The sequence below is a fragment of the Balaenoptera acutorostrata genome, chromosome 14, assembly GCF_949987535.1.
Source record: "Balaenoptera acutorostrata chromosome 14, mBalAcu1.1, whole genome shotgun sequence".
Lineage (NCBI taxonomy): Eukaryota > Metazoa > Chordata > Mammalia > Artiodactyla > Balaenopteridae > Balaenoptera > Balaenoptera acutorostrata.
This window is the reverse complement of record NC_080077.1, coordinates 81,043,394-81,066,468: the sequence shown is the minus strand read 5'-3', so window position 1 is coordinate 81,066,468 and position 23,075 is coordinate 81,043,394. Positions and strand designations below refer to the sequence as shown.

Sequence of the window (23,075 nt, the reverse complement as noted above, 5' to 3'; positions counted from 1 at the left end):
GCCTTCAGTCAGTTGTTTTTGACAGACTTCACGGGGGAAGGACAGGATGAAGGTCCTCATAGAGGTCAAGGGCAGGGGGCCTGGCTAATAAGTTCCTGTGCCTCCACTCCCACCTCACGGTGGGCTTCATAGAGGTGAGAGAGGAGGCCAGGTTCCACAGAGCTGATCTTTATTACGGGGGCAGGTGGGAAAGCTCAGTGGATACCCTGTGACAAATGGCTCTGGGGCCACAAGGAGTCTGTGCCCCCAAATGCCATTCCAGTGACAGCCCCTAGCGTGGACTGTTTTAAGTGTAAGCTGCAGGTTCTGGAGCTCAAGGTTCAGACCCTGACTTGTCCATCTTTCTGGTCCAGGATACCAGTGATGCCGTTACACATCTGAAAACGATCCGTCACACACAGAACTGCTTCCGGAGAAGCCCCGGCTGCGACGTGCGCAGCTGGAAGCCTCGTGGGGAGATCAGCCCCTAAGCCCCGGTTCCTGTGGACGGGATTGATTGCTCGTGTCCGTGTCCTCTCTGTGAACCTGGCTGTGACTGATTAAGAATCAGCTTTGATTAGGAGGGTGCAGAAGGCATCTAAGGAGGCGATGACAAAGGCCTTCGGTTAATTCTGCGAACTTATCTTCCGGAGAACTTCTGATCATGGAGCGGCTAACCACTAAATTGCTAATTAAGTGCCCAGTTAACCTTATTAATAATGTGAAATGCACAGAGGCCTTCCTGATTCTGCTGGAATATATGTTAAAAAAAAAAGGCAGCCGTGTTGAGTTCTCCTGGATGTTTGCACAAGAGAAAGCATTCAGACAACAACTAAGCATTCCTTTTGACATTTGTGTTAAATTGGTCATTAAGTTTATTGTGGAAATTAAATTACTGCAAAGCACTGGCCATTAATTCCTGATTAGGCCTGAATGGCTGAGCTAATGCAAGTGTTGGGCTGTGGTGAGGCCGGCTGGTTATCTCCTGGCAGCTGCTGGGTGGTCGGACTGCTCAGGTGCCTGGAAGGGGAACAGATGTGCTGAGAAGAGGGGCTCCAGTGACCAAGTAAATGGAACCAGTAAGACTGATGTGATGACCTCTGGAACAAGATCCAGCAAGACATACTCTTCTTTGGTTGATAAATTTTTCAGAGGCTAGAAGAGGCATGTTCATTTGCTGATACAAAAATCCTTTCCCCATGCATATTTATTTGGGAAAAATAGAAAGTATAGCATAGTGGTTAAGAGCAGGGGTTCTGGTGCCAGGCTGCCTGGGTCTGAATCTTGGCTCTGCCAGTTAATAGGTGTGACATTGTTGGGTGTATTAATTAATCTCCCTGCATCTCAGTATCCTCACTTGTCAAAAAGAGAAATGATTTTACTTTAAGTATAGAATCCTATAAAAAATCCCGTTAATATATATAAAACGTTAAGAACAGTGCTACTATTTCGATACAGAGCATTTTAGACTTGGAAAGGCACTTCGAGGTCATCTTTAGTTTCTAAATGAGGAATCAAGGTCATGGAAGTGATCCCCAAATTCTCATGGCTAATTCTTGGGCAGAAACAAGACTAAAACTCAGATTTAAAAAAATTATGATTTCTCTGCATTCTTTTACATCAGGTTGTTTTAGGTGCTTAGAAAATTAACAACAGGTCAGTGAAGACCGTCTATGGCCAATTATCCAATTTTAAGATATTCTGACTAGCCTAAGGATCTGTTGAAAAGAATATTTCAAAGAACAAATAGAAAAGTTAACAGACAATTCTTTAATTCATTCTATCTAGTAATCCATGTCTAAGTACTTTTCTGGTTCATAAATACCCCACGCTGATGCTTTCTCTTTGAAGTTCATAGAAAAGATTCTTTACATTTTATTGACTGAATGCTGATGCAGGGAGAGGTTGGAGGTTGAGAATGTTTCTGTTATTCATCTCCTCTCCAGCTGAGAGGAGGAAAGCATTGAATTTTCCAAGTATGAGAGCTAGGCACCTGCTGTTCCCTGGCCACGCTAAGATGCTTGGGCACCCAGGCTGTTCATAAATGTAGTTCATGGTTACATCATCTCATGGATGCTTCTAATTTCAATCGCATTTCTACAAACAGTTACTGAGTAGTTAACTGCATCCCAAGCCCTGTATTAGGAGGTAAGCAGCAGAGATGAAAGAAGCAGTTCCTGCCCTCAAGGAGAAGCTCATGCCCTCATGGCAGTGGGTGTGGCCGGAGAGCAGAGGGGAGTGGAGACAACGAAAGCCATAGACGTGTAAACAAACAATCTCAAGACAAGGTGATAAGTGCTGTGACAACAGTGGGCACAGGGTGTTAGCCCAGAGGAGAGGCACCGAACCCAGGATGCGTAGAGAGAACATTTCATGGCGAAGTTTGTAAAATGCAACTCAGGGAAGGGCATTCCAGACAGAGAAGGCAGCCCATGTAAAGACTAAAGGTATGAAAAGATTTGCAAGCAGTTCGCATTTCTGGAAAGTAGAGCGTAAAGAGGGGGATGGTAAGGAACTGGTGTTAAGAGGAGGCTGGAAAGAAGGCAGGAGTCTTATCATGGCACATAAATACCAAGTTCAGCATGACAGTTTGGATTTATCCTGCAGGGAATGAAGAGCTTTTTAAATTAACCAGGAACAGGCAGCTGCGCTGATGGTCAGAGATGGAAGAGCCATCTTGGGATAGTGTCTTGATTTAGTGACGGATGATGTGGACCACATAACTTCTTCCACTTATCACCCATGAAGAATGCCATGCCTTTTAAAAATAACAAGTGCTGGAGAGGGTGTGGAGAGAAGGGAGCCCTTGTGCACTGTTGGCGGGAATGTAAATGGTGCAGCTGCTATTGAAACAATGCGGAGAGTCTTCAAAAAATTAAAAATAGAACTATCATATCATCCAGCAATTCCACTTCATTCCAGTTCTGGGGGTTTATCTGAAGAAAATGAAAACACTAATCTGAAAAGATTCATGGTCATTGTAGCATTATTTGAAAAGATTCATGGTCATTGTAGCATTATTTGAAAAGATTCATGGTCATTGTAGCATTATTTACAATAACCAGGATATGGAGACAACCTGAGTGTCCACCAATGGATGAATTGATAAAGAAGATGGAGTACATCATACGCAATGCAATATTATTCAGCCATAAAGGGAATGAAATCTTGCCACTTCCGACAACATGGATGTATCTCGAGGGCATTACGCTAGGTGAAATAAGTTAGAGAGAGAAAGACAAATACTGAACGATCTCACGTATATATGGAACCTAAAAACAAACCACAAACCCCCCCGAAACCAAGCTCATAGATACAAAAAATAGATTGGTGATTGTCAGATGTAGAGATGGGTGGAAGGTAGGAGAAATGGGTGAAGGGGTCAAAAGGTAAAAAATAAATAAATAAATAAATAAATAAATAAATGAAAAGAATGCCTGGTCTCAGGAAGATGAGCCAAGAGGATTTCTGTGCTGTTGGCTCCCAGGTCTGAGTCCCACCCTGGGCTCAGGTTGTGTGAAGTGGGTTCACTCACCTGAAGCTGAGACTTGGCTGCAACCTCCTGGTAATACGGGGACTGGGAGTCGGCGAGCTCTTCCTTGAACTTGTGCTTTGCCAGGGAGACGCTTATTTCCACCTTCTGTTCTAGGGCATCCTCAGCAGCATTAGTGGATTCTACTTCTCTTTCCTGGGTTAGAGTTAAAAAAAAAAAAAAGAGAGAAGGGATTCTGTTCATATAAACCACGAGCAAATGGTTACATTGTATATGTTGATACTGTCTCAGGAAGTGGGTTATGAAGCCGTAAGTGCTTCTAGAATAGAAGTCCTATTAACTAGCAGTGGCCTCTGAATTTCACGGAGAGACAAAGTATCAAAGCTCCAATGAGTTAATTATGTAGACTCCGTGAAAACTCCATCGTTTTATGACTGTGTGCTCTTCATGAAAGCATTTAGACACACACACACTTATTTACTTTTCACCAATATCCTTTGGTTCATCTAAAAAACATCTCCTCTACCATCTAGGGTAGAAATCTTTGCCTTCTCTGAACCTTTGCACTAGCAAATGACATCTGAATTGCTCATTTGGTACCTCTGATACACTCACATAGTTTTTTTTTTAATATGGTAATCTTGTCAGCCCACATAAAATCTCCTTGAATCCAGTGTGATTTTCACACTTCATTGAGTCCCTCAAAGCAAAAAACATGAGACCATTTCTGCACGAAACTCTCAGTGAATATCCGTGACAAGGCGGGTCACAACCTCAACAGCCTGTCCTAGCCTATTATTTTGTCTATACATCTGCCGTCTTCAGTCATAGCACTTAGGCTATTTTGTTGCCCTTATTTGCACTATAAATTCCTTGAAGGACCGGACTGAGGCTTGCTCATCTTAGTATCTTTAGTGCATGGCCCAATGTTTGCTGAATGAAAGAATAAATATAGATGTAGGTGGCGAAAAGGATGTTAACGGGAGGATATGATGAATGTGAAATAAAATATTCAGGGGATATTTACAGGAGAAGGAGGGACCTATAGCAGACTTTGAAGGAAATGGGACACAGGTAATGTGAGAAAAGAGAGAAGGCAGACTGGAATTGTCTTAGAAATTTTGCAGTGAATATGTTTAATCTCAGTAATTTTTTCCAACAGCAGTTTTCACTGTTGATGAAACAGTATTTTTGAGAAAAACAGAACATTTAAATTCTTTGTTCATAGCAGTAGTTCCATCAAGTCTACAGTCATCCAGCCTAAAGCCCAGAGAGAATGGCCAGCAGGGTCCTCATCTCTGAATTTCCATGTAGAGATGGTGAGACTGAACTTCCTGCCTTCACCTTCTGGCTTTGATCTGTGCCTTGGAGGGAGGGTCACAGGAAGAGGAAAGGGCCAGAGAAGCCTCACAGACCATAGGGAATGGTAGACCTGTGGCAGTGGCAGCATAAGATCCAGCTTCTGATCTGGGGTCCCTTCCTTATATTACTGCCCTCTTCTGGGTCTGCTGCCTGCCTTGTGCTGCCACAACCCTATCACAGGAGCAAAGGGAGCGGTGTTTGCCTGCTTCTGCACTGAGGGTCTGGGCTCAAAGCTTTTGGAGAGGTTAAGCATGTCTCCCTTTTGATTAGGAGGTGCAAACTACCGTGTATCAAATAAATAAACAACAAGGGTCTATTGTACAGCACGGGGAATATAGCCATTATTTTGTCATAACTTTAAATGGAGTATATAAAACCATTGAACCACTTTGCTGTACACCTGAAACTAACAAAATATTGTAAATCAACTATACTTCAATTAAAAAGTCCCCCTTTAGTGATAACCAACATTCAATTCCCTAACAATCCTGCATGCCCTTTCACTCAGAGTGGTGGCCAGTGTTGCTTTTTGCTAGAAAACACTGTTTTTATTTTTCCCCAGCTTGACATGCAGGATTTCGGTCATTTGGATATTTATCTGGTCTATTTGTGCTGCACATGACTGGGAAGAAGACTTCTGCCCTTGCTGTCAGTGTGTGATTACACTTCAGTGGAGAAAGGACTTCATTGATGGGTTGACTGATGTATTCATTCATTCATTCACCCATCATTTATTCACTCTAACGCTCGGTGAGCACCTGCTGTACATAAGGTTCTGTTGGGCACTGAGGGAAGAAGGGCCCCTGCCCTCCTGGAGTTAATAATTAAGTTGCAACTTCTCTCACTTTATCCTAGTTTCCAATCTATTTCTTTTCCTTTCAGTCCCTCCCTTGGAAGAAGTGAGAACAGTGAATAAAAGGAAGTCACCGACTCTTACTTGGGGTGATAAAAATGCAGCACTAATAACAGTGAATGGCCAGTCCATCCCTTGTCTTTCCCTGTTTTACTAATGAAACCAAACAGACATGTGAAGAGCTAGATTGAGAACTTCTTACTATTGTAGGCATCTTGGTGTCCAGGAGGGTGTTGTTGAGGATTTCGTTGAAGGGTGTGTCATCAGGAGGGGGAGGCAGGGCCCCGGGTGAGACACTGGCAACGTCTGTGGAAATTTAAAAAAGTACAGGCATGAAAATGAGGCTGGAGGAGTTTAAATTAGAATGAGGTCACCATGACACATGCTTTTCCTGTCACTCTGGAAATTACAGATGTTAGGTGCATTCTGAACTCATTTTCTTTTAAGATCACGCAAATATGTTCTTGAGCAAAATATAACTCAGACTCTTGATCCCACTTAAATTCCTCATTATTCCTTTCCAGAACGCAAGTTTGGAGCTCCTCTAGATGTGTTACAGTTAAATGGTTTTGCCTAATGAGATCTGGTTACTTTTTCTTTTTGCGGCTATGTAAAGGACACATGAATACATTATCTTGAATTTGTTTGTTGGAAAATATCGATGATTGCTTCCAAGTTGTAGGGTAATGGGTGATTTGGTTTTGTTTTTATTCTTCTCTGTATTTTCTAAGACGTATGCTATGAATTTAAATTATTTTGTAAGGTTAGAAATACAAGTTAGTTTTGAGAAAGTGCATTATAAACTGTGTCAACTTCAATTAACCATTGCTTTTCAAATAACATGCTTTCATGATGGTTTGAATTAAGGTTCAGTAGCAGATGAAACGAGGAGTTCTAAGCTTACCTGTTGAAAACACAGGGGTTTCACCAGGCTCTGCTAATGTCTCCTTTGTGGATATTTCATCTTTTCTATTAGCACAATAGGAAATAAAAAAGAGATGGTGAAAAGCAGCTTGATGACAATAGAGGAAATGCATTTAAATTTGCTTATACTGAATAGACCTAAAAATTAGAGAGAAAGTATATTTTAAAACTAGGTTTACCTATATTTTCATTACAGAAATAATCTTCTAATATATTTTCTTTGAAGAAAAATTCAAACAACCCCAAAACAATTATGTTTGACTCCAGGGGTTTTCCATAAGCATCTTGGCTTTCTGCCGTTCTGGGGAGCATTTTCATAGTAGGCAAAGATGGTTCTGGGGGTCCAATGTTTTATAGTCCCAATTGTGCTTCAACTGTGTCCTTGACATCAAAGATAATTGATCACATGATCTATGACTGAAATATTCTTGCTAAAATCTCAGACCCTCAAACCTGTAAATTCAGAGAGTCATTCAGTTTATCTGATAAAGTAAGTCTTGTGGTTACGATAATGAGAGAGAGAGATTTCTGGATAATGCAGGTGTCTTGAATCCCTATTCTGGACATAATCATTGCCTGCAATGGTAACCTGCCAGGGAGTTGTGGGTAGGTTTGCAATGCCAGGGAGTGTCATCCAAGGTCATGGTTATAGAGCTGTCTGCATATCACATTAGCCCATTCTAGCAAGCTTTATTTGGAAAGGAGTAGCAGTAGTGATAGCTATTGAAGCTCACTGAAAGATTTCTTACTATAAGCTATTAGGTCTCAAAGGATTATGTCTGTGTTTGTACAATATAGTCATGGTTGACTGTTTGATCTAAATAGTGGCTCACGCTGATGGAAGACCAGAGGGAATGGCTAGGTCTTCTGTTGTTGTAGGGGACTAGGGAGCTTGAAAGGAGAGCAGGATTCCGGTGGGTGGGGTGGAGAAGACAGGTTCTTCAGGCAGAGGGGAAGGCTGTGGTCAGAGCCCAGGATGAGCAGGGTGTGGTCTGGACGTGGTGAGGAAGTGTCATGGTGGCAGTGGTGGGATCCTGGCTCATGGAGGGCAAAGCTGGAAAGGTCAGGGGGTGAAGGCCTTGATGAATTAGTTTGGCCTCTGCCTCAGTGGAGGTCCTGAGAGGGAAGAGATGGCTCACTCAGAGTTGGGTAATTTGAGCAAAGTCTACTAAAGGCCTTACTTACTAAGTCATGGGAAGAGTATACGAGCAACCACAAGGGCGAGTGCAGAACCCATGGGTGATAACAGCGAGGTACTCAAAGCTCCCCTCTCCAAGAGGGGTGAGATGATGCAGCAGTTACCACGAAGGAGAGACAGAGCAGGCTCTGTGGAAAGAGAGGGCTGCCTGACAGGAGCTGAGCTGCTGCTGAAAGAGGTCTGTAGCCCTGGAAGACTTTGCAGGTCAGGGCCGTGAGGAGGTGATAAATTCGCTCACCTCACCCTGCTTCTCCCTCTGATTTCCTGATGCACATTGGCTGGTCCTTCCCAGAAGTCAGAGGCCAAGGGAGGCCAGGGAGTCAGTCCCTCCCGCTCAGCCCTCTGCACACAGAGCACGTGGAGAAGGGTGGGAGTGGATATTCAGAAGGGCGAGGGGAAGATGCGGGAGTATTTTTGAAAAGCCTTTGAACAAGGCTCAGTGTAAAAAAAGGAATATCTCCGATGTATTAACCCAGGAGCAGTTATGCAAGTTAAGGAGGGGAAAAGGTTAGGGGCAAGGATTTGACGTTTTGCACCGTGTAAATTAATAAGGTCCTGGGCCAGGTTGTGACAAAGGGAACAGAAACCAAGGAACAAATGTGGAAAGCATTATAAAGAATTGTAATTCATACAGCCCAATTTGTGTCTCTCTCTGCAGTACTATTATCTTCAGATTTAGATTTCTAAGTGTTATGAGTGTAATTTGTGAGCTTAGAGTTTGGCAACAGCATGTCTCTTCTTTAAGCATTTTATCAGATGTACTTTGCTTTTTCTTTGCATTTCGATTTTCTTATTTGATATTCGGTTCTTGTAGAAGACACAGCTCAGTGCTTCAGTTTAGTTTGAGAAATACTAACACTTTACAGAATACCAAATGAGAGTTCAAACTTCAGGTTGCTCTCTGATTGCATTCAACATGTTCCTGATGTAACTAATATTTTTCATCGGTTCTAAAAATTAAACTATTTTAATTGCTCTGTATCTAATAAGTAAAAAACATGTTAGATAATTATCACACAGTATTGCATTCATTTTATCTGCAAATATAGTGCAAACATCTATCTCGATCTATAAGGTCTATCCATTTCCCTTTTATATACTCATTTATCTTCAGCAAAATATATGCATAAAGGGTCTGTCAGAATAACCTACTCCGATCTCAGTAGCTGAAATAATATAAAGGCACAATAGCTCAGTCTCACTCCATCATGTGATCTTTCAAAAGTCAAGAGCATGCTGCACTGTATTTTAGGTACTCACCTCTCAAGGAAGTTTCTCTGTTTTATCCTCTGTAGGAAGATAAAAAGTAATTTTATTAAGAGACAATGCCAACTGAAGAGCCAAAGTCTATTTTCATTCCCTTTTCCCTTTAACTTCATTTCAATCTGCCTGTAAAATGTTATTTTGCAGGAATAAAATTCCTGTTGGCCTTCTCAGATCTCTCTAAGCATTTCTTCAGCCAACCCTTACGCTGGGGGAACCAGTTCAAAAGGGGCAGGGTCTGGAGGCCTGGGAGCTATTTGGACCGGGTTCCCAACACTCCGTGTTTAAACTCACCTGCTGAAGAAGATCCAGGTGTTCCTGGGAGTTGCTGAAATTTCTCCCGATTTCAAAGAGGCAGAAAGTCTCCTGTTGGCAGATGCTGACCCAGTCCTGGTATTCCCCTGGGTCAGGGATGCGATCCAGAAAGATCCGATACGCTTCCCACACTGCTTCCTGGCACACTGCAAGGCAGCGCCATGAGGAGTGAGAAATGGCCAAACCCTGAGAAGACGCCCTTCTCCCAACCCAAGCCCAATCTTAAACATGGCAAGCTCTGTCATGGCTTATGCTGATACTCTAGCCTATAGTCCATAGAGATTAATTCATTTAACAAATATTTATTGAGCCCCTATATGCACCATGGAGAAAAATAAAAGAAGGGAGATAGAAATACAGGTGTGTGTGTGTGTGTGTGTGTGTGTGTGTGTGTGTGTGTAAGACTGCTATTTATAATAGGGTGGTTGAGGAAGGCCTCATGGTCAAGGTGACTTTTGAACAGTTTGGGAAGAGGCCCCAAGGCTGGAGAACGCTGGGCACATTAAAGAAACAGTAAAAAAGGTCACTGTGGCCAGAGCAAGGCTGAGAGTCATAGAGGATGAACACGGAAGGATGTGGTGAGAGGCACAGAGATGGTGCAGGTCTTGCAGCAGTCATCTTCAACTGGGGCACAGGTACCCCGCTGTATCTGCAGACTTTCCAAGGGGTCAACAGGCACACAGACATTTAAAGAGACTCAATTTCTAGATCTCAACTTCCCTATCATGCTTTCCTAAATTGGTTTGCCTAACAACACATCTTTCCTTCCTCACTTTCCCTTTGGCCGTCATCCTTCCCCCATCTCCCCATCCATAGTCTTCCTGTGACGGCACAGTGCTCCAAGGTTGCCAAGCAAAGGGTATTTGAAATAACTGTGTTTGAGATTAAGACAGGCAGTGAACTTAGTCAAGGGCAAACACACAGTTTTTGCAAGTAGGGCAGTTTCTGATGCTTTGCCTTCAACACATTAGAAGAAGTCCTAATGAAGTCAACAGCCGATAGATCATTAAAAATAATGATGGCAGATCACGATGTCATTGTTAGCATAAAATGCCAGGGGAACCTAAGAATAAGGCTGCTACTGTAACAAAACTCCATCTGTTCCCGTCTACTTATTTATGTAACACGTTTTCTCAGCATTTAAGTGAAACTAAGGAAAAGAATAGGGATAAAATGGACGTTAAATCCTGTCTAATATTAGCAATACATAATAGGAATAATAGATAATGGCACATGAACTAATAGAGGGACAGCACCAAAGCAACCCCATCTATCCAGAGGCAGAAGCTAGTGGAGCTTAAGCTATAGGCCCTTCATTTAAATTGGCCCCTTCCAAAGCTTTGTTCCTAATTTTGTATCTATAAACATTAGTTACCCCAAACCAATATCTGAGCTTATATCCATCAATAAAAAATTAAAAACTTTTGTCAAACTTATATCTACTTCCTTTAATCAATTATATATTAAAAATAATACAACTGAATCCAGAAGAAATTTCTGGAAATAAGTAAAATAAGTTATTTACTTAGGAAATAAGTAAAAAATGTAATTTCAATTTACGTACATTTTTGTTACTGAGAAGTATTTTAGAGCAACCCACAACAGACTTTCAAGTATGACCTAAATTACATTAAGATAAGACTCTGCAGTGAGAGGTGGGATGGAAATGTGGGTGTGTGGAGGAAAAGGGACCACGTGACATTGCCTGCTGTTTGGAAGGGTTTGTTCATGCATTTGTAGAGTACTTGATGGTAAGTATTGAGTATCTATGATAGATTCCACTGTATATACGAGAATGCTTTAATTCCTATCTTATTTTCAATATCAATATTTACAGCTCACCAAAAGTTACATCTTATCCAATTATTTAAGCTTATGATGAAAAACTTTAGATGTCAACAGAAAAGCTCTCAAGAGGGCACCTAATTTAAAAATTATTTTAGAGGATTAAGTTAGGATAAAAAGATAGAAGACTTTGGTCATAAGCAATTGTAATATGTTGATCTTTAACTCTGGAGGGATGAGGAGCAAGGGGGTGTTTTGGAGTAGAAGCTGACATCATCTGACTTTCTGAAGAAACCCTCTGACTGCCATGCAGAGAAAAGGGGTTATGGGGAGGAACAAGGTATGAGAAGCCCAGTCTGGAGACTCTTACTCCAGTGCTTTACCTTCCCTCACTCCCCACTGGTCTGGGTTTCTCTTAGCTTTCTGTTTTAAGAGGCAAAGAGAATTCCAGACCAACAGAAACTCAGGTCATTTACTAGCAGCAACCTGACCAGAACCCACAGACCCGGGGTGGGGGTTGGTTTGCGGTGCCCACCACCTCAAAATTGCCATCGAGTTTTCCACATTTGAGGTGTGTGTTGCCTGGGGTTTTTCCTACATCATCAAACAGCCTAGGCTGAGACATTCAGCAGAAAGGCTGAGGTTCTGTGGTCAGATCTCAAGCAACTGTGGGGATACTGGGGAGGCAAGGCTCTGGCTTTCTCCAAAATCCTTGTGGCAATCCTTCCCAATAGAGTCAGACAGAGATGGTGCAGAAAGGTAAACCAAGAGGTTAGAAAAATCCAACTTCTCAGAGGTTTTCAGACTCCTCCCAGCCCTGAGATCCTTCAATGCCTCAACTTCCAAGGTTTTTATTTGAGGCTCCCTTAGCAAGGATGGGTGACTCTGCCAGTGAGTCAGGGGCTGGTGCTCCTGTTCTCTTGATCACAGAAGGATTCTGTGCCTCCTGATTTGTGCTGAGCTTCCAGGATGCCAGAAAAATGACATCGGAGGGGTCACCAAAATCCTGCCCCTCAAAAATCGTCTAAAGAAAAGATACTGGTCCCTGTTTCATCCCGACATTTTGATCACTGTAAACGACAGTGCCCCAGGGAAATAGTTCTTCAAGCAGCTTCAGGCATTGGTGTTTCAGGGAGAATGTTCTCTCAGAGCCTTTGGGAAAAGTAGGTTTTAGTAGGGACGAGGGCTTTCTGTGTCCCTGAGGTGGGAGAAAGGGCCGCAGGTGAAGGAGCAAGATTACCTGGGCATCTTCTCAATATGAGAATGCAGATTATGAAGTAGGTCTGGGGAGCCATCTGAACACCTGCGTTTCTTACAAGCTCCCAGGTGACATGATGCTGCTGGTCTGGGGACAGTGGTTTGAGTAGCAAGAACTAGGATTCCCTTCACCTTTAACTTTCTCCGAGTCACACATTAACGTGAAAGAAAGATCTAGCTTTTAATATTGGGGTTGGGAGAAAGAGAGAGTGGAGAGAGATAGAGGAAGGGAGGGAGGGAGAGAGAGGGAGAGACATGGGGAGGGGTGAAATCACAAAGGACTCACAGAGGACTTTGAAGGCAGGCAGTCACAGAGGAGAGAGTCTGCGTGGTGGGAGCAGAGGTTCTGCCTGGGAAACTACCAGAACCGACCTTGACCCTTGTGTCTGCGCTTTCTGAGGAAATCTTTGCGATTCTATCAGGAAGCTCAGAACATTTTCCCTTGTGTTGCTTTAAGCACTGGGAAGAGAAAGAGCTCAGTATTCCATTTGATTTGAGGAATGTGGGCGCTGTCTCCTCTAAGTTTGAAAAACATCAACAGATAATTTTGTAAAAGCAGCTATGAGAACGATAACTGGGTTACTCCGTCAAAGAAACACTGCTTTATAGCTGGGTCTTATTTCTAGTTTCTTTGTGAACCAATTTGTTAGACTTAAGAAACCCATGCTGGTGAACAGTAAAATTTCATATCACCCAGGGGCAGCCATAAAGATAATAGGCTGTCATTGCTGTGGGGAGAAAAACAGTGGTTTGTTTCATCCAGGGAAGCAAGAATGAAAGAGGCAAACCTAATTAAGAATAAAGAGCTAAGAATAAAATTCAGAGCTAAAAATCTGGTTGCAGCAATAGTCTATTCTACAAATACCTGTGATGAATCCTACTTGTGAACGTCGTAAAGGATTAGAAGTTACGTGAAAATAGTTAGCAACAGCTGGGTTCATAGTCAATGTGATGCATATCCCATGTATTTATGCTTCTATCCGTTAACAAATAACATGAAATTTACCAATGTCATTGTCTGATCAATGTGTAGGTACCTCCAAAACGACTGCTTTACATATGGCACTGTCTTTTCTTTGCATTCCCAATGACCTCTTTGCTTCTGCATCCATATGCAGAGGTGCTGTGCTAGGACCTCAGAATTTTAATATCGTGCACTTGATATTCTATAATTAGAGTCCTCCCTCTGACTCTGACCCAGTAGCTGTCATTTCTCTGCGGGTGTGCCTTCTGTCAGAAAGCAAGTATCTTTTTATTTCCACATAAAATGAGACATATGAGGAACATAGGGCTTGATTTTTTTTTTAATTTATTTAATTTATTTTTGGCTGTGTTGGGTCTTCGTTGCTGTGTGCGGGCTTTCTGTAGATGCGGTGAGCGGGGGCTACTCTTCGTTGCATTGTGCGGGCTTCTTATTGCAGTGGCTTCTCTTGTTGTGGAGCAAGGGCTCTAGGCGCGCAGGCTTCAGTAGTTGTGGAACGTGGGCTCAGTAGTTGTGGTTTGCGGGTTCTAGAGGTCAGGCTCTGTAGTTGTGGCGCATGGGCTTAGTTGCTCCGTGGCATGTGGGATCTTTCCGGACCAGGGCTCGAACCTGTGTCCCTTGCATTGGCAGGCAGATTCCTAACCACTGTGCCGCCACCAGGGAAGCCCAGGGCTTGATATTTTTGATACTGTTAGTTAATTATGCTTCCCAAACCCAATAAGAACACCCAGATTAATTCAACTTTTGCACATCTTATAGATGTAAATACTTAAGAAGTTGGTGGGATGTTAGTTGATGACATAGTTTTCAGTTGTCAGAATGTGCAACACATCACAGGCTAGAAGTGAACCAGCTCACTCTAGTCAATAGGCTTGAAATAGAGCAGGGTGACTGTGCTTTTTGGAGTGGAAGCAAACATCTATTATGATCAAGGTGGAAATCAGTAAACCGCCTCAGTTTTCACATGTAAGGTGACTTGCATTTAAGATGCAGCCAGACAAGCTACCTAGGGAATTTAATAGCAGTTACCAAAGATTCTTTTCTTTCATTTAAAGAAGAAGCCATGGGATTTTTTTTTCATCCACGGTAAGTGAAGGACAAGGACAGCTACTGATGGCCGTGGCATGATTGAACTCCATCATGATTTCCGGGAATGCTGTAAGAGTCCTGTAATGCTGTCTTGGGGTAAAAACTACACTGTAGCTCTGATGGAAACCACAGTAATTGTGCTGTAAATCCCGTTAACACTCCTGCATTATATCTTGGTAACCACTGCTAATTTGTGCCTCCAGGTTTCCCAGCTTCAGGCATTTTTACTGGATCAGCAATAAACAACTGAAACTTATCAAGAAGGGAGGGAGGATTGGGATTGTAATGTGGTTTTTGAAAAGTGAAATCTTAAGTCATCAATCAACTTGCACAGATTCCTGACATTGCAATCATCCTGTGCTTCGTACAACATTAGGATTTAACAGTGGGCTTTGGCAAAAATAAAACAAAGAGGTAAAACCCAGAGGCCAAGGCTTTCTCGTGGCTTGTTAAATGCTCTCATGGTTCTGTGTTGCACAGGACATGGTCTTAAAACATACAAGCACAGATCTGCCATAGTTTCGAAGGCTTATTTTTCATAACTCTCAGGTCAGTTGGCTGATTTTTATAACTCCTGTGACTGAATGAGAGACTGGAAGCTCTGGGCTGAACACAACCTTGGGATGGATGAAAGGGAAGGGATAAAGAGAGGGAAAGTCCAAACAGGCTGCACCTCTTTCCTTACCTCTCAATCTATAATACGCTTGAAGACTTGCTAAAATCTGTTTCATGGATTCCTGTGGACAGACTTTAAGCCCAGTTGGGAAAAATGCTGATCTTTTGGTTCGATGTTTTGCCAAATCGAATATTTGTCTCATTGTGGACACTTTGTAAATTTTTCCGGTATCTTCGGTTGTTTCAATTCTTGTGGCATTGTCTATGTCCTTAATTTCAGAACCGTATATTTTAATGGAGAGATCTGTAAAAGAAAGATTGATTTCCTGGTAATACTACTCAACCATAAAAAAGAATGGAATAATGCCATTTGCAGCAACATGGATGGACCTAGAGATTATCAGACTAAGTGCAGTAAGTCAGACAGAGAAAGACAAATATCATGATATCACTTAGGTGTGGAAGCTAAAAATATGATACAAGTGAGCCTATTTACAAAACAGAAACAGACTCACAGACATAGAAAATAAACTTATGGTTATCAAAGGGGAAAGGAGCGGGGAAGGATAAATTAGAAATTTGGGATTAACAGATACACAGTTCTGTATATAAAATAAACAACAAGGACCTACTGTATAGCACAGGGAGCTATATTCACTATCTTGTAATAACCTATAGTGGAAAAAAATCTGAAAAAGAATATATACATGTATAACTGAATCACTTTCCTGTACACCTAAAACATGGTAAATCAACTATATTTCAATTAAAAAAAAATGATTTCCTGATGCATACATACATTTGTGTGCTGTAAGTGAAGCATATAATAAATGGATGGAAAAAACTAAAAATGTGATCCTGAGGGTTATGGAAGTTCTATCTTGCTGCAACTGCCGAATGTGATATTCCAATGACAAGGCATTTTCAGAAATCAGGGAATAGCATAATGGGCTGATCAAGCGTATTTAAAAAAAACAAAAACAAAAACAACATTTCGAATCATCTTGCCTTTAGGCACTGCCAAATATTGAAACCTTTTCCCACACATCTCTCCTAAAATCACTCCCCACTTAGCACTCAAGCCTCCCGAGAGATGCCTCTTTAGATAGACATTATAATTCAAGTGGGGAATGATATAGCATTGTGGTACCCAGAGGTGCACTCTTGATGAGGAAGTGGAGTGCTTCTAAAAACCTAGGGGAAAAAAATGCAACTAAACAACCTCCCTGCCTATTAGCAGCAGCCCTAGGATTTCTCTGAGGGCAGGACTCCGTGGGTGGCAATCTGGTTGAAAGTGATTTGGGGCCTTAGAGTTTCATTTACAGAGCAAGCTTGATATTTTATGCGAGATGGTGAGAGAAGGGATGGAGGGGAGGTCAAAGAGAGGGTGTTGGCAGAGGATTAAACTCCCAGAGCCATTCATCCTGCTGGCACTGAGGTGTCTGGTAGGGTTAGGTCTGGATTTCATTTTTAGCTTTGTAGACCACTCATAAAAATAACTTACATTCACTGAGTACTATTTTATTGTGAATTTTTTCCATCGGTATTATTTCATATCACTCTCAGAAAAGCTCTAGTGTATAGACGAAACAGATACCCTTTTTCTCAGTTTGCCGCTCGGTCAGGTACTGAGGCCTAGGGGTGTCAGAGCACGTTAACAGTGTGGTCAGATCTACACTCCCCCTCTCCACTCCATCTTTTTCCTTTCAGCCATTCTACCGTTTAAGAAAGGAATTACTGATGAACAGTTGGGACCACTCACCCTGGCCCCTGGAGACCACCAGCATGTGGCTTACAGAGATTTAAGTTCCCATTTTGTTAAAGAAGGCTCTCCAAGTTCCTTTGTGAATGTAAACCAAAAGAACAGAAAGGAGACAGTTTATACACAAAGTATAATTTAGTAAAATCAGCATCCCCAGAATCTTTCAATTTATCCAGGAGTAAACAAACAAACAAATACTAAATGGAGCCAATTACAAACATAGGTATCAATAGGAAAGAGTATTAATATTGCCTGGTTCTTTAGGAGGGCGAGTTCTCCACTCTCTTGCCTCCATTATTGTACCTGACAGGCAAAACCATAACCAGGGTTAAATACCACTCTTTGCCTTCTCCTCACGGGCACCCTAGTAGCTGAACAAGGTTGGAGAAAAACAGCCATTAGGACTCACTTTAAATTTATGATCCTTCAGTAATATCACACTACATTTCTCTGGTTCGTTGAATTTCTCTCCCTCTCTCTTGGAGAACTACACACAACTTTTCTCAGATTTCCTGCACTTCCTGCCAATTCTCACTCTCAGCTGATGACCTTGCTTCACATTTTATTGAGAACAGGAGGACCCAGAAGATAATTTTTCGGATTTCCAGCCCTGCATCCACTCACTGGCTGCATCTGTGCTCAGATACTCTGCTTTCCCTCCTGTGACTATCTGATGACTGGTCCGTGCTCCTGTCTAAGCCCAATTCCTTTACATGCACTGGATCCCAGCCTTTTCACCTCGCAAGGACGTTCTTCCAGAAACCCTCCTTTCATTCACCTACTGAATCATTTTTCTCTCTTTCTACTGGATCATTCCTATCAGCCTGCCAACATTCTATTATTTTCTCCTTCTACCTAAAAGATTCTTTCTTGATATCACTTTCCCTCCAGCCACTGACCCATTTTTCTATTTGCACTTAGAGCAAAACTCTTTGAAAGATCTGTTTTTACTTCCTTTCCTGAAACAAAGCAAGGTCCTATATGAGCGAGGGAGGATTCCCCTGACACCACATGCAAAGCTATCAACATTTCCTCTCTTCATTCCCTCCTCTTTTTTCCTTCCTTCTTTTCATTTATTTATTTATTTTTATTTATTTATTTTGATGTTTGCAGTGTGCTCGTAGAGCCCGGTGTATTCAACATGCTATTGTGACACTTCACCAGAAGGTGTCGCTATCGAACACATTATATTATGAGAGCTGAAGGTTGGAAAACGGAACCCCAATAATCAGTTCTTTGACTTTGGGATTGTGCGTGTTCAGTACTGACATTTGTTGATGAGGGTGGTGGTGAAGGTTGTGATTTTGCAGCAAAACAGACCATTTGGGGAAGGGCTGAGACGTAGCATGGTGGGATGGACTCCCATTGAGCTGGGAGGTTCTCCTGAAAGGCCTGGCAGATGGGAAATATCAGTATTTAGGTGGCGGGAAGAGGACCGCAGGTCCACAGGCAGGCAACTTCCAGCAGACCGGGGAAGGTGGTCAACACCGAAGGTTTAAACTGGGGTTTAAATTAAATTTCTTTAACCGCTCAATCCTGGAGCTGACCCAGATCCCGCCACCCAGGGTAGCTGTGACAAGTCTGGAAATGTCCAAATGTACAGAAAGGGAAATTAATGAACAACCATTTGATTCAAACACTGAATTCAAACATTACATTATCCTAAGAAAAAGTCAGATCTCGCTGGGGTGGAGAGGCAGCTCTGAAATACTGGGCTTTTGCCCCTTCATTTATTGTGTTAAAATTAGATTGTCTACGCATTGCCTAAACATGTCCACTAGTTCACGTGAAGGTTAGCCCTTCAGTCAAAAGTATCTTTTCCACTCTAGGTTCTAGGCTGGTAGGGCCTTGATGTTGGCTGGCATCCTGGAAACCACCACCCTATTACATCACTGAACAGTTTCTTTTTTTCCTTCCTGTACCAAAGTTGGCCTCCGACCATAGATTGCTTACAAAGTTTCCATTTCAGGGCTCAACCTTGCCCACCAGGCAGCCTCTTCCTTGGTTACGTATTCAAGTGGATCTTTACCAGCCTGTTTGGACCAGTTCTCACCAGACTCTCTCCTCTAGAGGAATGTTTTCTCTGCATCTAACCCTGCAGGCTTACAATCTAGGATTACTGTACACATATAGTGACAGTAACAGACAACAGAAAAAGGAGAATGGGGCGTTCGCGGCAGTATTGTTATGAGAGTGACAGCCACTGGTAAAAGCACTTAGTGAACCCATTGTTTTCCTAAGGGAAAAAGCTGCGATGTCCTAATGAGTGAATTAACAGGAGTGGAGACAGAAGTTACTGGAATTCCTCCAGAATAAAAATCTCCATTTGAAGAACGGAACTCCACAGAGAGAAAGTGGGTAACACTCCAGGACCAAATCAATAACTGGAAGTCCTAAAAAATAAAAATTTAATCTTGCATATGCTTTCCAGACCTTACCAAAAAAGAGTAAGCAGTTCTGGCCTTTCTGCAAATGCTCAGCTTGCTTGTGACCTGTTACATCCCAATCCAGCCCCTCTGTTAGTGGAAATGCTCAATTACCCACCTGAAATTTTTTTCTTCCAAAGAGCAAGGGAACTAAACGTACATTGTGCTTCACATACCCGAACACGCCTCAAAAATTACGCGGATGTACTGAACACTTGCTTAATGCTGTTCCAGAAAATTGCATGGATTTTAAGCACACTGTCTTCTGCATGATCAAGTGGAGATGACGAGAGCTCCTACGTCTTGCTTTCTCCTCTATCTTCCTACGTGTAGCTCCCAGTGAAATTCCATCCTGACAAGCCTGCTGCAAGCGAGTAAATGGTGGAAAAGAAGACCATAGAAATTAGGGAAAATTTCAGTGATTTTCTGTAATGAGATACGAAACCAGTGCAGTCTCACGATAGTCAGCCTACAGACTGATTATCGGTGATGCGGGGTGGATGCCACACCGTTGCCCTCCCTGAAGCTTTGGAAACTTGGGTGCCACGGCAGCCTTCCTTGTCTCTACACCACTACCCCCTGCTGAGGGTGAAAATCAGTGCCCCCTTCTCTCAAAGCGTTAGAGGGGTTGCACTGGTTTTCTTCACATTGCAAAAATAGGTTTGGCCATTGCATTTGCTATGTCAGAAGGAAAGGGTTAGGACCCTGGAAAACCATTGTAAGAAGTAAAGCTTGCTATCTTCTATTCTATTATGTATTTGCATGGATACATATGTATTGATAAGTCCATCTCACTGCACTAAAAAAAAGAGGAAGAACCAAATCTGTAGGTGAGATGCCGAGAAATTTTGCTGAGGGCGTATGCGGCTTGGTGAAGAGGGCAGGGACCGAATGGAAGTTGAGGGAGAAGTAGAAAAGAGAAAGGGGAACAATAGGGTCCTACTGTAGAGCACAGGGAACTATGTTCAGTATCCTGGGATAAACCATAATGGAAAAGAATATGAAAAAGAATGTGTATAGATGTATAACTGAGTCACTTTGCTGTATAGCAGAAATTAACACAACATTGCAAATCAACTATACTTCAATGAAAAATAAATAAACAACAAAAATAAAAATACCTACCAAGTTAAAAAAAAAAGAGTTCATTAGAATTCTGGACAAGCATTAAAAATAATGGTATGAAAATATATTTTGTTGATCCAATTTTTATAAAATAATTATATGTTCATATACATGGAAAAATCTACAAAGATCTATGAAAGTGTTAATTACAGATTTCCAAAAAAGGAAAGAGAAAGGGGGTGGACTCTTCTGTGCCCCCGGGGGATGACCTGTGAGCAGGTGGGGTCCTGAGCTCCTCATGTCTGGTAGGTGTCAGGGAGTGGAGACGCAGGGGTCCAGCAGGGCAGGGTCTTGGACCCAGAACAAAAATGGGTGCTTGCTTCCCACCCCTTTGTGGGGAGACAGAGGAGGATGTTGAGAAGGGGGAGGAGCATACTGCAAAAAGACCTGCCGTCTGTGTCCTCAGAAAGGAGAGCAACGCAACTGAGGCACTTGTCCTGGGGTAGCTTGAAGGGCTCATAGCCTGCCTTCATCTAAGGCGAGGAATCCTTCACAACAAGCCTCCTGGCCAAGGCCCGTTCACAGGCACCTGCCGGTTCCAGAGGCACTGTTCCTGCTGCAATTCAGGACCATGGGATGCCCTTGACTCTCAAGTGCCCTCAAGGTCTGCATTCGTGTGTCAGAGGTTCTGAGAAACCACAGTATCAACACTTAGCTTCTTCATGAGGTGCTAAATTTACTTGAGCATTTTAGCGGCGAAGTTTAAAATGTGAAGGACTGTAAATGATTTTCACATGAATACATAAGCAAAATCAGCAAAATCCTTTCTCCCCCCAAATAAGCCAGTCTTGAAAGTCAGAAGAGTAAGATATTTCTATAAGCTGTGACTAACTGTAAAGTATATTTCTTTGGAAAACGGTGAGTGGAGTTGGTTTAGTGCTGAGGTCAGGTTGAAGTAAACAGGATGTGAAACTGAGGTGAGAACAATTATGTTGAAGTTGCTGGCTAGCCTAGCTAAGGCTTGTTTTCAGGAGTTGACAGAGAGAAAGAGTGTTTTCCCCAGCAGCTGGATGTTTTAGTACCCCTCAAATCACCCTGGATAGGCAGATACCTTCTCCGTATCCGTGTAGGACCAACCCTGTTAAGCCACTTTTAATCATCTCTTCCTTACATTAACTTAACTTCTACTAACCTTTTTCTACTTCCCAATTTTTAACCCATCATGTAAATTTTGGGGGCACCATCTCCATTGGTTTCAGAATGTGGAGTTTAGGGTTTCCCTGGTGGCGCAGTGGTTGAGACTCTGCCTGCCAATGCAGGGGACACGGGTTCGAGCCCTGGTCTGGGAAGATCCCACATGCCGCGGAGCAACTAGGCCCGTGAGCCACAACTACTGAGCCTGCGCGTCTGGAGCCTGTGCTCCGCAACAAGAGAAGCCGCGACAGTGAGAGGCCCGCGCACCGCGATGAAGAGTGGCCCCCGCTTGCCGCAACTAGAGAAAGCCCTCGCACAGAAACGAAGACCCAACACAGCCAAAAATAAATAAATAAATAAATAAATTTTTAAAAATCAAAAAAAAAAAAAGAAAAAGAATGTGGAGTTTAAATAAATACACAAGTTACGAATAAGAGAATCAGAATGGAATTTTACAAGTTAATCTGAGATCTGCGGATGATGAGTTGTATCTCACAAGTGTATGTGATGTGATAGTTTTCAGAGCATTTTTCTAGCCTGGCTTGACAGAAAGTTTGAATGATATGGAAACTAAAGGGTTTTGCTGGAACAACAGTACCAGGTCATTCACAAGCTGGAGGCAGAGTCTGTCCACCATCTGCTTGGAAGTGGGTGGGGAAGACAAGTAGCAGGAAATCACAAAGACCTACGAAGAGCCCATAAAAAAATCCCCCAAATTAGGAGGAAGCTAACTTCAGAAGCTGGGAGTGCACTGAGGAAGTAGCAGAGGGCAGGAAGATAGATTTGTTTATGGGACACATTAGCCACTTTCCTCTGGTTCCAGCTGTGCTGGTGTCTTTCTCCCTGTGATTCCTAGGGGTGCTACATATTTGGGGCATATTTATCTCATTAGATTCTAACCATGTCTGAAGTACTCGTATCAGAATCAGCTAATTTAGCCCAGCATCTTTGTTTTCTGAATCTCCTTGTTGCTGACAATTCTAATATTACAAACTATCAAACAGCTACTTTTAAGTTTTAGCGCTCTCATGTAAACCTGGTCTTGGAGTGTATTGGGAATTCTGACTAAAGAGAATTGCACAGTGTTCTTGCATATATTGCAACAAAAGAATGATATTGTAGCTACTCAAAGAGAGCAGAATTGGAACAGATTAAACAGCTATACATCTCTGCCTTTCTTATGCATGATAAACTATCACAGTTCTTGCAGAGAAGAAAGATGAACTTCATCTTGAGTACCTGTGGGGCTGAAGTTACAGTAAGATAGCTCTGCTCCTTATTTGGCTGAAAGCATTACAAAGATGATGATAGTCACATCATAATGGTAAAAATTTTAAAGTCATCAGAAAGATGTAACAAATTATAATTTTATGTACTTAATAATATTACCTTAAAATATATAAAGCAAACGTTGACAGAACAATAAAGAAAGTAAAATCAACAATGATAGCAGGTGGATTTTAAGAGATCTTTCTCGGTAACTGATAGAACAAGCAGAAAAAAATCGATAAAG

At 42.2% G+C, this 23,075-nt stretch overlaps 1 protein-coding gene across 2 annotated transcripts in view; it reads right to left on the bottom strand.

Annotated features, from left to right (window-relative positions):
- IMPG1 (interphotoreceptor matrix proteoglycan 1) overlaps positions 1–23,075 on the bottom strand; it is a 135,946-nt gene that overhangs the window by 103,627 nt on the left and 9,244 nt on the right. Inside the window, exons 2-7 of one of the 2 annotated variants that reach the window (XM_057528056.1) lie at positions 15,186–15,419; positions 9,367–9,533; positions 9,070–9,098; positions 6,592–6,656; positions 5,890–5,993; positions 3,515–3,667 (exon numbers count right to left, since the gene is read on the bottom strand). In XM_057528056.1, coding sequence (XP_057384039.1) covers positions 3,515–3,667; positions 5,890–5,993; positions 6,592–6,656; positions 9,070–9,098; positions 9,367–9,533; positions 15,186–15,419 — 752 coding nt within the window. The remainder of the gene's footprint in view (positions 1–3,514; positions 3,668–5,889; positions 5,994–6,591; positions 6,657–9,069; positions 9,099–9,366; positions 9,534–15,185; positions 15,420–23,075) is intronic. The other variant, XM_057528057.1, reaches the window with a different exon arrangement.